The sequence below is a fragment of the Thermobia domestica genome, chromosome 14, assembly GCF_964235325.1.
Source record: "Thermobia domestica chromosome 14, izTheDome1.hap1.1, whole genome shotgun sequence".
Classification (NCBI taxonomy): Eukaryota; Metazoa; Arthropoda; class Insecta; order Zygentoma; family Lepismatidae; genus Thermobia; species Thermobia domestica.
Genome location: NC_137467.1, coordinates 121,435,759 through 121,449,779, shown reverse-complemented (window position 1 = coordinate 121,449,779; position 14,021 = coordinate 121,435,759). Strand labels below are relative to the sequence as shown.

At 34.8% G+C, this 14,021-nt stretch overlaps 1 protein-coding gene across 1 annotated transcript in view; it reads left to right on the top strand.

The window, feature by feature from the left end:
• The window catches only part of LOC145670306 (protein kibra-like), a 118,753-nt gene that overhangs the window by 95,977 nt on the left and 8,755 nt on the right, over positions 1 to 14,021 (top strand). The window contains exons 11-14 of the mRNA XM_081738780.1: positions 6,006 to 6,198; positions 7,431 to 7,728; positions 9,182 to 9,354; positions 12,219 to 12,419. Coding sequence (XP_081594906.1) covers positions 6,006 to 6,198; positions 7,431 to 7,728; positions 9,182 to 9,354; positions 12,219 to 12,419 — 865 coding nt within the window. The remainder of the gene's footprint in view (positions 1 to 6,005; positions 6,199 to 7,430; positions 7,729 to 9,181; positions 9,355 to 12,218; positions 12,420 to 14,021) is intronic.

The window sequence follows — 14,021 nt, the reverse complement described above, 5'->3', positions numbered from 1 at the left end:
CCAACGAACACAGAACAAGGCACTTTTGGTGACTACAGTAGTGGTTTTGATTGTTTGGGAATGGGTTCATACGGTGCTAGGCAATGACAACGGCGCTGTGGAGTATCTTAAAGAACCTTCTTGTCGCAAGAACTCTGTCGAGAAATGACGTTTTCTTCCCTGACTGGGAAGAAAAAATGTCGCGATCTGAGCCTCGATTCTCATGTGAGATCTATTGTTCCACTTTATATACCGTTTTGTAACTTGGTAGAGGTATTGGCGAATGATTTCTGCATTACAATGGTTTCTCATACATTCGATCCCCATCGACTGCAATTGCCACCTTAAATACTTAGTTGTCGATTTCGTAACGGTGTGTGCTGGCCAGATTCATTGTCGTTCTTCTATTTAAATCTCAGTTGTATTGTCCTTTTATTTATCACAGCAACAGATATGCCTGGTGTATATTTTTCTTCCCGTTTCATTATCATTTGTTCCCAGTAAAGCATACAGGTCCATAGAACAAATTATTTAAGGTTCTTGTGTTTGACCTGCTCTCACTGAGTCATGTTTAACTATAGCGACCACAACCAGCAGACTACAAGAGAAAACACACACACATTATTGTTAAGAAAGACTCGAAGCGGAAGATACAGGAAGCATTGAAATCCAACAGAATATTTTAGGATACCTAATAAATCACATTGAATTGAATGGTAATGTCAATGGTTAGATTTGTTTTATTATACAATAAGTACTCATCCAAAAGTGTCTGTGTTGCTAATTCCAGTGGCTATTTACTTTGCCACCTGCAAAATGACAGATTAGAAAGAAAGAAATTTCATCGTGATTACTGCAAGTAAGACAATTTTCAGCTTCCTAAGATAAGAGCATTTTTTTTTCATATAAGTTTTGTCTTCTGTAACATCTCAAATTTCCTAACTCGTGGTATGTAAGTAAGTACTCGATGAAGGTTTGGTAGAATACGTAAAATCATTGAAGTTATATGCAACCAAAGTACTGAAACAGAACCAACTAAGGTGAGTTCTACTGTCTAAAAATCATTCTTTGCGAAACATACTATTCGGTTGTGGTGTTCCACTTTTCCCAGTCGTTATAATTTATTGACAACTTAAAGGGAATTTAGATAATAGTCTAATTTATAGTTGGCAAATAAAATTAAAGGCAAATACCATGTAAATGTGTGGTTTGAAATAATGAGATGTTCTTAAAGCAGTGTTTAAAATTCAGTTGTATGCTGTCCCGAGACGTAAAGTAGTTTATTCGAAAAATACTAATGCAAGTATTTATAACAGCCAAAATTATGTCAATCAGATTTCAGATGTATTATTATTATTATTATTATTATTATTATTATTATTATTATTAGTAGTAGTAGTAGTAGTAGTAGTAGTAGTAGTAGTAGTAGTAGTAGTAGTAGTAGTAGTAGTAGTAGTAGTAGTAGTAGTAGTAGTAGTAGTAGTAGTAGTAGTAGTAGTAGTAGTAGTAGTAGTAGTAGTAGTAGTAGTAGTAGTAGTAGTAGTAGTAGTAGTAGTAGTAGTAGTAGTAGTAGTAGTAGTAGTAGTAGTAGTAGTAGTAGTAGTAGTAGTAGTAGTAGTAGTAGTAGTAGTTGTTGTTGTTGTTGTTGTTGTTGTTGTTGTTGTTGTTGTTGTTGTTGTTATAATAATAATAATAATAATAATAATAATAATAATAATAATAATATGTACGTACTAGTTCCTTTATCTTCGTTATTTTGCTTACTGCGGTTAACATTTCGCGACATGTGAACAGGAAAGTTATTACACTGACGACAGCAGTATATTAAATACTATGAATGGCTGTATGAACTATTCAGTTTTCCGTATAAGTTTACAGTGTTGTGTATTTTTCCTTACATTCAGTATCATTCTATGATAATCTGCAGTATTGGTTCAAAAAACTTGTATCTGCTTTCACTATCAGCTATGTATATAATCTTGATACTTTCTGGAATCCACTATATCGTTGAACCATGATGTAATTAAGATTGTGTTTTTAAGAACTATTCTATATGTATAGTTACTACGTTTGATTTTGTTTCGAATTTTAAGAATTTATAGTACCTTCTAAGAGTCGTGAATAACTGTTTATTCATGCATTGCTTTGTACAAATGCTAGCACATATGTATAGCAACCAGATACTCTCTCCCTTGTGAAAAATTCTGTACGAATGGATAACGCCAGGGAGAAAAACTTGATTCTCTACAGCTTAATGAAAATTGTTGTGCTCATGTCTGGAGTTACGACAAAATAACATGTGAAGGGGGATATAAGCTGTGACTACGAAGTGAACACGTATTGTTGTCTATTCTAGGTGTGCAATGAATTGTTCATAGATATGTAAAATCAACAATTGTATTTGTATCGTAGTTGGTCATTATTGATTTTTGTCCTTTGAGATTGTCTAGGACAAGTAAAGTTGCTCGCAATAATTACATACGTATTGAAAAAATGGGGGAAAGCTCGTGACAGATGTGCAGTTTTACACTGATTCAAATCATCCAATCCTACAAACAGTAAGCAGATGGTTCAATTCTGAACAGCATGAATGGTAATGAGTACCCAGATTGATAAAACTAACAGCCCTATATTAAGAAAAAGAGTGCTTACCTTGCTGCGTCGTTAGTGCTAAGATAATTACGGCAGAAACATACTTTTTCTTACTTTAACGGTTGCTTACAGATCTAATATTGCTGTAGTTGTAATGTTAAGATTTGGTTACGTTTCGAAGTATGCAAATAATTAATTCATTATATTCTTATAGGTATTCACTCTGTGATGGTTTGCTACATGTTGGAATCGAGAGAGCACGGAACTTGGCTGCATTGTTTATTCCCGAGAATTGTAAAGTGTAAGTACAGTTAATAAAATTTCTAACTTGATGATTGTCATAACGTGAAAGTTGTTTTGTTATATGAGAAAATAAGAGATTTATAGACTATTTTGTTGCATTTATCGACTATTTTCTTCATTTGCATACCTTGTATGTATTTATATTACATGGAATTGAAATGTATTCGTGCTACAATTTTACCAAAACGAGTATTGTGACTATGTTGAGATAGTTCACAACTGTATTCTTTTTTCATAACGAATCTTCAGATTCAAAATTCTGGCTGACTTTTTATACAGCGCTTTATTCCCCTGAGTTATTTTAAATTCTTTCTTATTCATCTTCACGTTCGTGGTAGATAATGAAACGTGATTATTCTGTTTCATAAGTAGTTCTATGTACTTTACGTTTTATTTTATTGTTCCGTTGTTTTTATCCGGAGCATTTTGGCTGAGTGATAAAGCGTTCACGTGTAGTGTTAAGACTTCGTTGTTCTATCCCATACCATCGAGTTTGTGATGGACAGCACCATGTTCATGATCTGTTCCCTGTACGTTCTCACTAGTTCCGTCATAATAATTCTTCATTAACCATTCATCTTCTTTATCCGAAAGGGCATAAGCGTGGGCCATAAAACTGAAAGATTTCATTAAATTTCATTTTATCCTTAATGTCTTAATTGTGGGACGTTAAATTAATTTCTTTTAATTTCCGTGTTTTTGTCTTCAATAGAAAACTGCTCCATAAATATTATTTTAAATGATTATTTCGTGTTCATACAATGTTGGTACGCGTATGTATGGGATCGTCTTACGGAAAACGAAAACTAAACTTGTGTTATTACATTGTAAACAGTCCATGGCTATACGCATAAACATTCTCGTTTGTGCTATTGAGCTTTTTAGAGTTACGACAGTTGTTATTCAGTGTTATTCACTTGAAGAAGTAGTAGTAAATTTGACGAATTCTGATCGAAACAATAATAGGTAAGAACAAAGATGAGCATACAAAATAACAGCAATAAAAAGTACTTATGCAATAGCATTCTGTAGAACTAAATAGCCATCTTTTTGCTTCCGAGGTAATCTTTGTAAATGGAGAAAATAACCGATTTTATATTGATCAGTTTCTCTTCAGGTGCGTATTTAGTGGTACACAAATCAACGAATCAATGCATATCATTGAATTGCGCCTAAAGAGGAGTTGGTATGATTCCATTGATCAATATAATATATTATGCTACCGTGGGGTGTTCTGTAATTTAGACACTGTAGATACTCTCTCACCTAGAAACGGTATTCAAATTCAACGGATATTCGTCGAAACATATCAAGATAGCCATGAGAAAATACAGTAACAGAAATTGCGCCACAAAAGAAAGGCAATACGACAGATAAGGAAAATATTGCCTAAGAAAAATATTGCAGTTATTCCATACATGGGAAAAACCTCCAATCAACTAGCAAGACTACTGGAGAAATTCAACATCAAGACGGCACACTGCCCCTCCCCACACCGAAGATCAAGAGTTTACTACCAACCCCAAAAGACCCCTTGGGGTTAAAGACGCCGGGCATCTATAGGATCACATGTGAATGTAACGCCACTTGTATAGGCGAAACAGAAAGGAATATTGAGGACCGATTGAAAGAACACCAGGGACATACCAGACTGAAACAACCGGAAAAATCTGCAATAGCCGAACACTGCATACCGTACAATCATACGGCTATGTGAGACCAAATTGAAGTTCTAAAGAAAAGGAAACAGTTCAGGGACAGGAAATACATGAAGCTCTATTCATTTGTACACACACAAGCTCTCCATCAACAGAGACGAAGGTTATCATCTACCTGATATTTGGCGTCTGCTTCTCAGTACGAAAAGAACTAACAACCAATCAGAGTACAGTTTCCACCGGGAACATCAGAGCACGCTATTGGCCAATAACAACAACCAATAGAAACACAGCAATTCCTTAAGACTACATATAAATTGTACGACCAGCACACTCCAACCCATAGCTCTGAAGATATTACCGCTATACGGTAACGAAAGCTCAGCACAGCAACATACACTCCGGCAGCAATCCCGAGAACATTGGATTAAACTGTAGATACTAGGTTTAGGTTGTCCAAGCACAAGAGTTGCGACTCAGGTGATAGCTAAACACCGGCTTCAAGACCGACAGAGATGTGTGACCGTTCAGGGAGTGGTGGTTAAGGCGTCGGCACGGTTCAAATCCCGATCTAGTCATGCATTTTTTTTTTTTTTTTTTATTCTTTGTGTACCATTCCGTGATACTCGTTTTGTCATAGAGTATAGGAGAAAGAGGAGGAAAACAAAAAAAAGTAAAAGAGCATCTGGCTATGTGACGGTCGGCTAGTTTCGAATAAGGTATATTAGGCAGGAGTAAAAGTGGATCTGGAAAGATAGGGGGACGCATGACGTCACGCCGTCCCCCGTGTCTATCTTTGCCCATTGTAATTTTTTAGAAAATGGGAGGACGTCATAGATATTTTGTGAAAGTGGGGTATCGGCGTCCCCCCGCGTTCCCCCTCACTTTTACCCCTGATATTAGGATGAAACTGAGATCAAGTCAGACTAGCAATAATTTCCCCGTTCAAAGAGAAGAAAATACTGGGCGGAAGAGGGTATGATTCGTAGAAAGTCACTGCAAAGAAATTATTGGAAATAACACTTAGTGTGAAAACATGACAGCTAAAATGCAGGAGTGGTAATAATGTAGGTAAAGAAAGTGGGAGAAAATAAAAATAATTAAAACAATGGGAGAAAAACAATAGGAAAATATGTGAGATTAAAGGAAGTTAGAAGTAAAAATTGTAGAAGTGAAGAGTAATAAATAATAATAATGTAAAATGAAAGATAGTGACCTTCTCCATTATTATCGTTATTATTAAGTGTTACTGCTATTCAAAGAACAAACTAATGACGAGAGGATGCGATAAAACTGTTACAACCGACTTTTCGTAGGTTTGCATTAGCAAATAGATCAGAAGTGTTTTAGAAACTAACACTGAATATATGGAAAGTAAGTTAAGCAAAAACTTACGAAGTTTATATAAAAAAGAAAAATTTATTTTTAAAATTCTCTAAAGTTTGTCATCTTACATTTTTCGTTCTTTTTCAGATGCATTAAAGCAGCCTTACTGCCGAGTTCTTCAAATACTACTTTAGCGTGTTGTACAAAGGCTGTAGAAGATTTACGGAAACCAACATATGGAGAGAACTTTCCTATGCCTGTACCGATTAACAAGTTATATGCCAAAACATTGCAGGTTAATGTGTGGTGTATTGATAAGGATCAACAAGAAGAATGTTTGGTAAGTATCGCAAGTTAACTTTTATCCTAATTTATTGTAAAACAAGGATAACAGTATTTGGATTTCCTATCGCTTTTGGAAAATTTGTGCAGTTAGATTCACATTCTTACGTGGGATCATTGACTTGCGAATATTCCAAGAAGCATGATACATAGAGAGATTTGATCTTAGTATTCGGCAATGAAATACCTTATTGCTCCCACGTCTACATATTTTTTGCGGAAGGATATGTAACTATTTATCGTGATAATCTTAATCAGGGTAAAACTACCAATGGGACTACAAGGAAACTACGTATTAAGGAACCTAAAAGGTTCATCGCCGCACAAACAAATATCCATTACTAGAGGTTATCCTGTAATGAGCTAATTCAGTTTAAATACTTATTAGTAACCTTTTTAAGATATTGTTTTATATTGTTTATATCGTTCTTCGTCTACTCAAAGATCTTACTCATGCCTCTCAACCAGAACTCTGTGTAGTTCATATGTATGTCCCATGCAAACGACATGTGACACCAATGGTAGACGATGATGATCATCGTCTCTACTTTATTATCCATACAAGATGCGGTGACCTGTATTTGTCATGAAGTTCTGCCCTATAACTTTCTAAATTTTCTCTCTCTCTCTCTCTCTCTCTCTCTTTTCTCTTCGAGAATGTTTATGAAACCTTTATTGTCGATCCAAATATTCAGCTTTTGTTCCTGTTTCTGTTTCAGTGAGCAATTTTCACATCTATACAATACGAGGAGCAGACTTATGCTTCTATAAATTTTTGCGATTAATTTCTTCGACATTAAACGCACGGTAAAATGTTTTGTATTGAGTGGTATATGTTTATTTATAAGAGAAAGTAATCTTATGTGTAATCGAATCACATTAAAACGGCTGAACCGAGTGAAATTGATTTTTCGATATAGATATCAGCTACCTCAAATTGTTTTCTTATTATGTTAGTAAAATTAGTTGTCAGTAAAATTAGTTCAGCTTACTTGAAACTCATTTTGCTTGTCAGAGTGTTTTGTATTTGAACTTGTGCATAATTGTAGAATGGTCAGATATCATAATAACCATCTCCTTTTGCATTTAAACAACTCTTCCAATGAATAACTGAATCCTGTGGAGAAAGGCAGATTGTAATCTTAGCTTGTCATTATTATATATATGCGTCAATTTATTTCGTTAAACAAGAAAATGGCAGGGAATTAATTTTTATATGCTTGTTTCTAGGGTTGTGCGCAAGTCAGTTTAGCTGATTTCAACCCAGAGACCACGTCCATCAAATGGTACAATATTCTCAGCTTCCACTTCATGCAGATGAACAAGAAGCAGAACGAATTATCAACTGAAGCCTCTCATCAAGTGAAGAATGCCTCCGACGAAATCTCTTCAGTTCATCAGAGTCGGACTTCCCATGACAAACAAGAGAGTGAAATCAGCGTGTACAGGCAGGGTGCAGTCAAAGAGGAAAGCAGCGACGAATCAACAATCATCTCCTCACAAACATCGACACTTACACGCAACCAAGGTACATTTCGTGCAATTTTAGCTATCCTGTAAAAAGTACAAATTTTAATGACTTTATTACTCATAACGTAGAATTTCATTCGTTCCTAACAATTTTAATTCTTCTTTATATAAATGAAGACTATAATTAGTTACGTGTAAAATAGTATATTATTGCAGTTTATGAGTAATTATTTTCGACCAATATACAAATTATTATTATTAATTATTTTCATCGAAGGGAAATATGTCGAAACCGAAACCACTAAACTCATACTTATGAAAGAAACTTAACATCTTATTTTTTAAGATTCGGATAATTAAATACTTTTTCGTGATAGCTGTTGAACAGTCTTGTTTATTATAACTTGAAGTGAAGCACACGTCATTGAGCAAACATTCTGTAGAAACGTCTTTAATTTATATATGTACAATAATATCGTTTTCCGCCATATTTTTCATTGTGGTTGTTGTGATTTGTGGCCAATGCTTTCGACATTTGTTGTTAATTTTCAGTTTCCGTCAGGGAGCATAATTGTTACATCAGCACATCTTCGTAATTTTCTTTAACATTAGTATGCATCTTTTAAGGAGCTAGCAAGATCCTAAACACGATTGTCTCATTTATTATCTCACTTTTTTTTTATGTAATGACTACATACTTCACTGAACGGCTACGATGTCGCGACACACTCGTTTGATTTTTTTCATTAATAATAATATAAGAGTGTCAGCTTATAAATTTCTATAAAGCAGTAACTGAGCATTGTTGCTGTCACTGGAGACGTTGACTGGTACAGTATGTCTCAAAATTGATTTTAATTAATTATTAAATGCTTCGTGATTTTTAAATTCTAAAATTCCGTGACACATCTTAGAGGACAGCGTGACACAGTGTGTCGCGACACACCGGTTGGGAACCACTGTACAGTATTATCTAAAGGAATTTTGTGCGTTTCATTATAATAAGAATGAATAAATATTTTCATGATGGTATAACAATAAGTTATTGATAGTTGTGCGATATTCTACTGCTAAGTGTTTATTTATTTATTTATTTATTTTTCTGTACGTTGAATTATAATTAGAAACGGCTATGGTAGATTAACATAGAGCCTTGAATGCAAATCACTGAATATTTGCTGTAACTTTCCTTTAAGCTGTAACGAATTGCTCTCTTTTGTAAAATATACGTAGATAGGTAAACATAAGTTAAGTTGCACACTAAGGAACTGTCATTTGTGAAATTATTTCATAGTGCTCGTCATTTCAAACTAATAATATTAAATCCATTCATTATCGCGAAATAAATGGCTTCGAGTCGTTGGATCTTTGTCAAGGAAGTTGTAAAAAGGAAAATCAAATGCAGTTTCTGTAATAAATAATTGTTCTCACATTTCATCAGCGTGTAAACATTTATCTGAGAAACTCTGCAATCTGTCAATGAGAGGTAACATATGTCATAATCGTTTCAGGCTCTGAAGCACTTCAGTCGACAGTGAATGTACGATTGGAGGATATGGAGCATCTGGAGAGTTGCTTAGACAGCGAGGATGAAGAACAGGATGAAAATGATGATGTAGACGATGAGGAAGGAGATGATGATTTCAGTGAAGAAGAAATAATGGAAGAAGTTTTGGAACATGCTGTAAGTATCTTTCACATGTGTGGAAAGTTTTATTTTATACACTTTCAAGCGAATAAAAGAAGAAAAACTGTTTCAGTATTTATATTAGATTCTTGAGCTCAATGACAATAATTGAAGTTCCTGAGCTTTTCTGCAGCTATCCGTAGGGATGATACAAGGATAAAGGAATTACCAAGAAAGTAAGAACAACTAAAAGACAACTAACAAGTACTGCACCAAATATTACTTATCGGGATGAAAGTTCCTGGTAGAATATTGCATTTAGTAATTGCAGTTAACGTTGTCATAGTAGGTAGATGAAGTCCCCCCCCCCCCTCAAAGATTAGAAATTATTTGAAAGAAGTGGTATTTTCATATGGATAATTCACCGTATAATTTGTGTGCATTTTTAGTTTAATAATCTGTTAAATGATATATTGAGGTCTTTCATGAACTGCGTTTAAAAGAAGTCTTTTCTTCCTTTTTTGTTCAAACTATTCTATTCAAATCATGTCGAAACTTAAGGTACTAAAACAATTTGGAAATTAATAATAATTTAAACTGTTTCATACGTATGGGGTACTAGTAACTACAGAACAACGATGGAATAACAACATCTGTGTTTTTGCAGTTATTTCTAACATAAAGGGCTATTACGTGTTCCTCTTTGATAATGTTAGCCTCGACTAATGTGTATATGTAGATTAGTCATCAAATGAAAATGGAAGAGGCTTCTTTTAGGCTCCAAGTTAAATTACAAAAGAAAACGTAGTTGATTGTGTACATGAGTATACTCATGGTCAAGACAAGCTTTCAGTGACGTAGTTTCAGTAGCTCCAAATCACTAACCATAAGTAATTCCAAGTTGTGTTGAAACTGCACCATTATGAAAGAGTTTCCTACTACAGAACCTGATTTTTAACATTAATAATAAAATGATAATTAAACTTATTAGTACTTTGAAATAACAAATAGTTAATATACGGTATACATAAAGCATGCTCAAAAATACGCAGTGATCTCAAGTTATAGAAACGAACAGAGGGCTGCAACATTTTCTGTAACAAGCAGTGCAGTTTATTGATGCGCGCAAACAAATAATCCCACATTTTAAAGAAGATTACCCTTTATGTAGAACAAATTATGCAGTTATGATTTGATCAAAGAACTACTATATATCTGTGAAGTACAATAATTTATATATGTGTATAGAATAGTTGTTTTCTGCTGTACATGTGCAATATGGCGTCCCTTGCGAAGGTTCAGTGTCTGTTTACCTCTGTGTTATTTTTGATTACGTAGAGGTGGCAGTCCATTAAATAGCCAAGCAAGGCAAATTGTTTTAAACGTGTATTCATATTTACGACCTGCCGATCCCTGTAAGAGTGTGAGTAATGTTCTTAGCCTTACAGCTGATATGACATGTCAGTGAGCGTGAAAAAGGTACTCTTGGAAGAACGGAAAGAGTCAAAACCCGCAAAGACACGAGACGGGGTGAAAAATAAAGGTACACGATTGAAAAAAAAATGGACGATTTTACAAGGCGTGTCATTCGTCAGAAAGTGCATAAATTTTGGTGCAATGGAAGCAACGAGGCTCCCACGGTGAAAAGAAATTTCGGCTGAAATTGACAGTGATCCTCAGTTACAAGAAAATGACTTTCAGGCTTTAGAGTACAATTCGTATCGCCTTTTTCCACAAACTTCAATGTGAACGAAAGAAATATCAGCTCTTGCGCTTGAAATTCCTTGGTTATAGGTTAGCGTATGCGCTTTCAGTGTGGGAGACCCAGCTTCGATTCCCTCTGGGAACCCTTTAAACTGTAGGTCTACGCATAATTTGCCCTCAGTGCTGAAAGGAACTCAGATCCAACCAAGCAAGTACGCATTTTTAAATAAACACAAAGTAGAAACACAAAGAACATCACAATATACTTTATTAAGATCCAATTTTCTATTATAATTTGCATCTTTAAAATTTCCCTATTTACCACGAGGTTTCCCATAATGTATTAAAGACAATTTGCTTTCATCGTACAATTTGGTGATCGCAACGCAACGTTAAAACCAATGAGCAATTATAACTGCTATGCATATTATCGCAAATTAAGATGTGATTGTTGCGTTGACGAAAACTCAACAATAAGGCCCAGAGAGACAACGAAGGATTTTTTTTTTTTTTTTTTTTTAAAGATCTGAGAAGTGTTCCATTCTATATATGGGCACGGTGGCCAGTTGTAGAGCGCTTATTTCTGATTGGGGTCAGAAAGTGTATAAATTTTAGTGTAATGGAAGGAACAAGGATCCCACGGATAAAGAAATTTTGGCTGTTTCATTCCTACTGTTTGTTAACTGATCCTCGAACGTGACTGACTCCTACGTGATCGTCAATCGGAAGCTCTGTGTCCATTCCTACGCTAAGCATCGCTTCACACACTGGCTGTCAGCTGTATGTGCACATGAATACAATAATTTCCTTCTGATTGTGAGTAGGCCAGTGCTTACGTCACTGCAAACTTAGGTTGATCACGAGATTAGTTGCGTCAGGATCTCTCTCTCTCTCTCTCTCTCTCTCTCTATATATATATATATATATATATATATATATATATATATATATATAGGAGTGAAACATTCAAGTGGGCACTATAATGGAATGTATATGTGTGTTTGTGTGTGTTTGTATGTTTGTGCATTACGTGATTGCATTTTTTTTATTTTTTGTGAAGTTCTGTTTGTAAAATAAGTGATATAATTATTATTTCATTTTATTTTATTTTATTTATTTATTTATTTTTTTTTTTTTAGTTATGATTATGAAATAAGTATTGAGGAAATATTAAATATGAAGAATATTAAGGAGTATTTATTATGTGTATTTCACAGGAGGATACAGCTGTGGAAGGCTCGGAATCCGTAGATTTCTCTATTGAAACTCTGGACAAAGAGACCAATACTGAATGCGTATTTATCCCAGAGAAAGGAATGAGAAAAAGGACTGATGAACCTACTCGTGCCATAGTAATCAAACGTTCACAGACCTTTTCTCCAAGTGCAGCTGTAAACAAAAATCCATACATTTGCAGGGTAAGTGATTACTGTCTTTTCTTTCTTGTGACATTCTACTATTAAATAAATTGCTGTTATTATTTCAGCTCTAATGGCTGTATTTTGTTAAAGTTAATATTTAAGTGAATAGCGAATTTCCTCCTTTTTTACGATATTAACAACAGTTAAGATCATTAAGAAATAATAATAATAATAATAATAATAATAATAATAATAATAATAATAATAATAATAATAATAATAAAGAACTAAAAGATAACACCTCCTGGCGCGACAGGTCATAAGGAGGCAGGGCCTACCAACTATCTTGTGGCACTCATGCCCTTGGGGTGATGTGATCAGCCACATTGGCTCCTCTCACAGTTAATGCTGGTTTTCTAGACCGGAGTTTGCTGCTTCTGCCCTTCAGGTATCTTCCCAGTTATCCTCACGACTCTGGATGAACGGGTGAACACCGTATTGCCAAAACCACCTAATGAATACGAAGGCTTGTCTTTCCTTTGAGCAGACACGTCACTGCTTGACATCGCTGATCTCACGAGAGCCTCATTTTCATTGCAGCTAGAGCATTGGCGACAATAAAGAACAACTTTCTAGAAAATAGTGAAAATATTACACAAAAGTTTTCCTAGGTGTAGTGGCACACGCGTACCTTTGGTGTACGAGGTTTCGAATTCAGTTCCTAGTGAGAAAGCATTGAACGCATTACAGCGGTTGAGATCCCACTTTAATAGATCTTGCTCTATGTAGGCTCATTGCTGACAAAGGACGTAAGTACAAATCAATCAGCTACTACATGGCTCTAAAATAAAGGAATACATTAAGTTATTTCGGTTTATCCTAGGAAGGGGGAAAAGAAGGAGAAAAGGAAAATTAAAGAACAGAATGCAGTTCATATCGGGAATAATAGAAGTTGTTTAGGAGATCATGAAAGCAATCTTGAATTAAAATCTGTGCAGGTTGTTACAGTATCAAGGGGATACTTTGGGATACGATATATTAGGTGTTGGTAAATACAAATCTGTAATTACGTGTACAATTCTGAGCGCTTCTGTTGTCAGGACTAAATGGACTTAAACCTCAGAATAACAGGGAAGAAATCCCAATGTTACCATTAATTTTCCATTCCAAGCCATGTCCCAACATGTCTTATACACGTAATCATACTACAGAGGTTCCGATTTCTTCATTAATAGTATTTGTCTTGTGGATACTGTTTTCACTTACAAACGTTGAGTGTAAGACACGTGCTTATGTAGTTAGCATCACTTAGTCTATTCTTCCGAAAATATGTCCATTCTGACATTGCCATATTTAATTGTGACAGGAGGTAATCTCAACTGCTTACACATCGTTCCTTGTAATTAATTTATTGCACAACATATTTTGTCTAGTCTTTGAGACTTAATCTGTAGTTTAATTATTTGATAATCATGTGTTCCAATACCTATGAATTTCATACTCTAGTCTAACAAGTTTTAAGAATAAATTGTTTACCACGTTCCCATTTGTGCCATCTACCAGAGTGCATTGAAATTATGTGCCACAAATTCTAATCGACAAATGCGGCAAGTGTCGTTAGTACCTTTCATTCTCAGGAAGTAAGGGCGCTTCGGACTA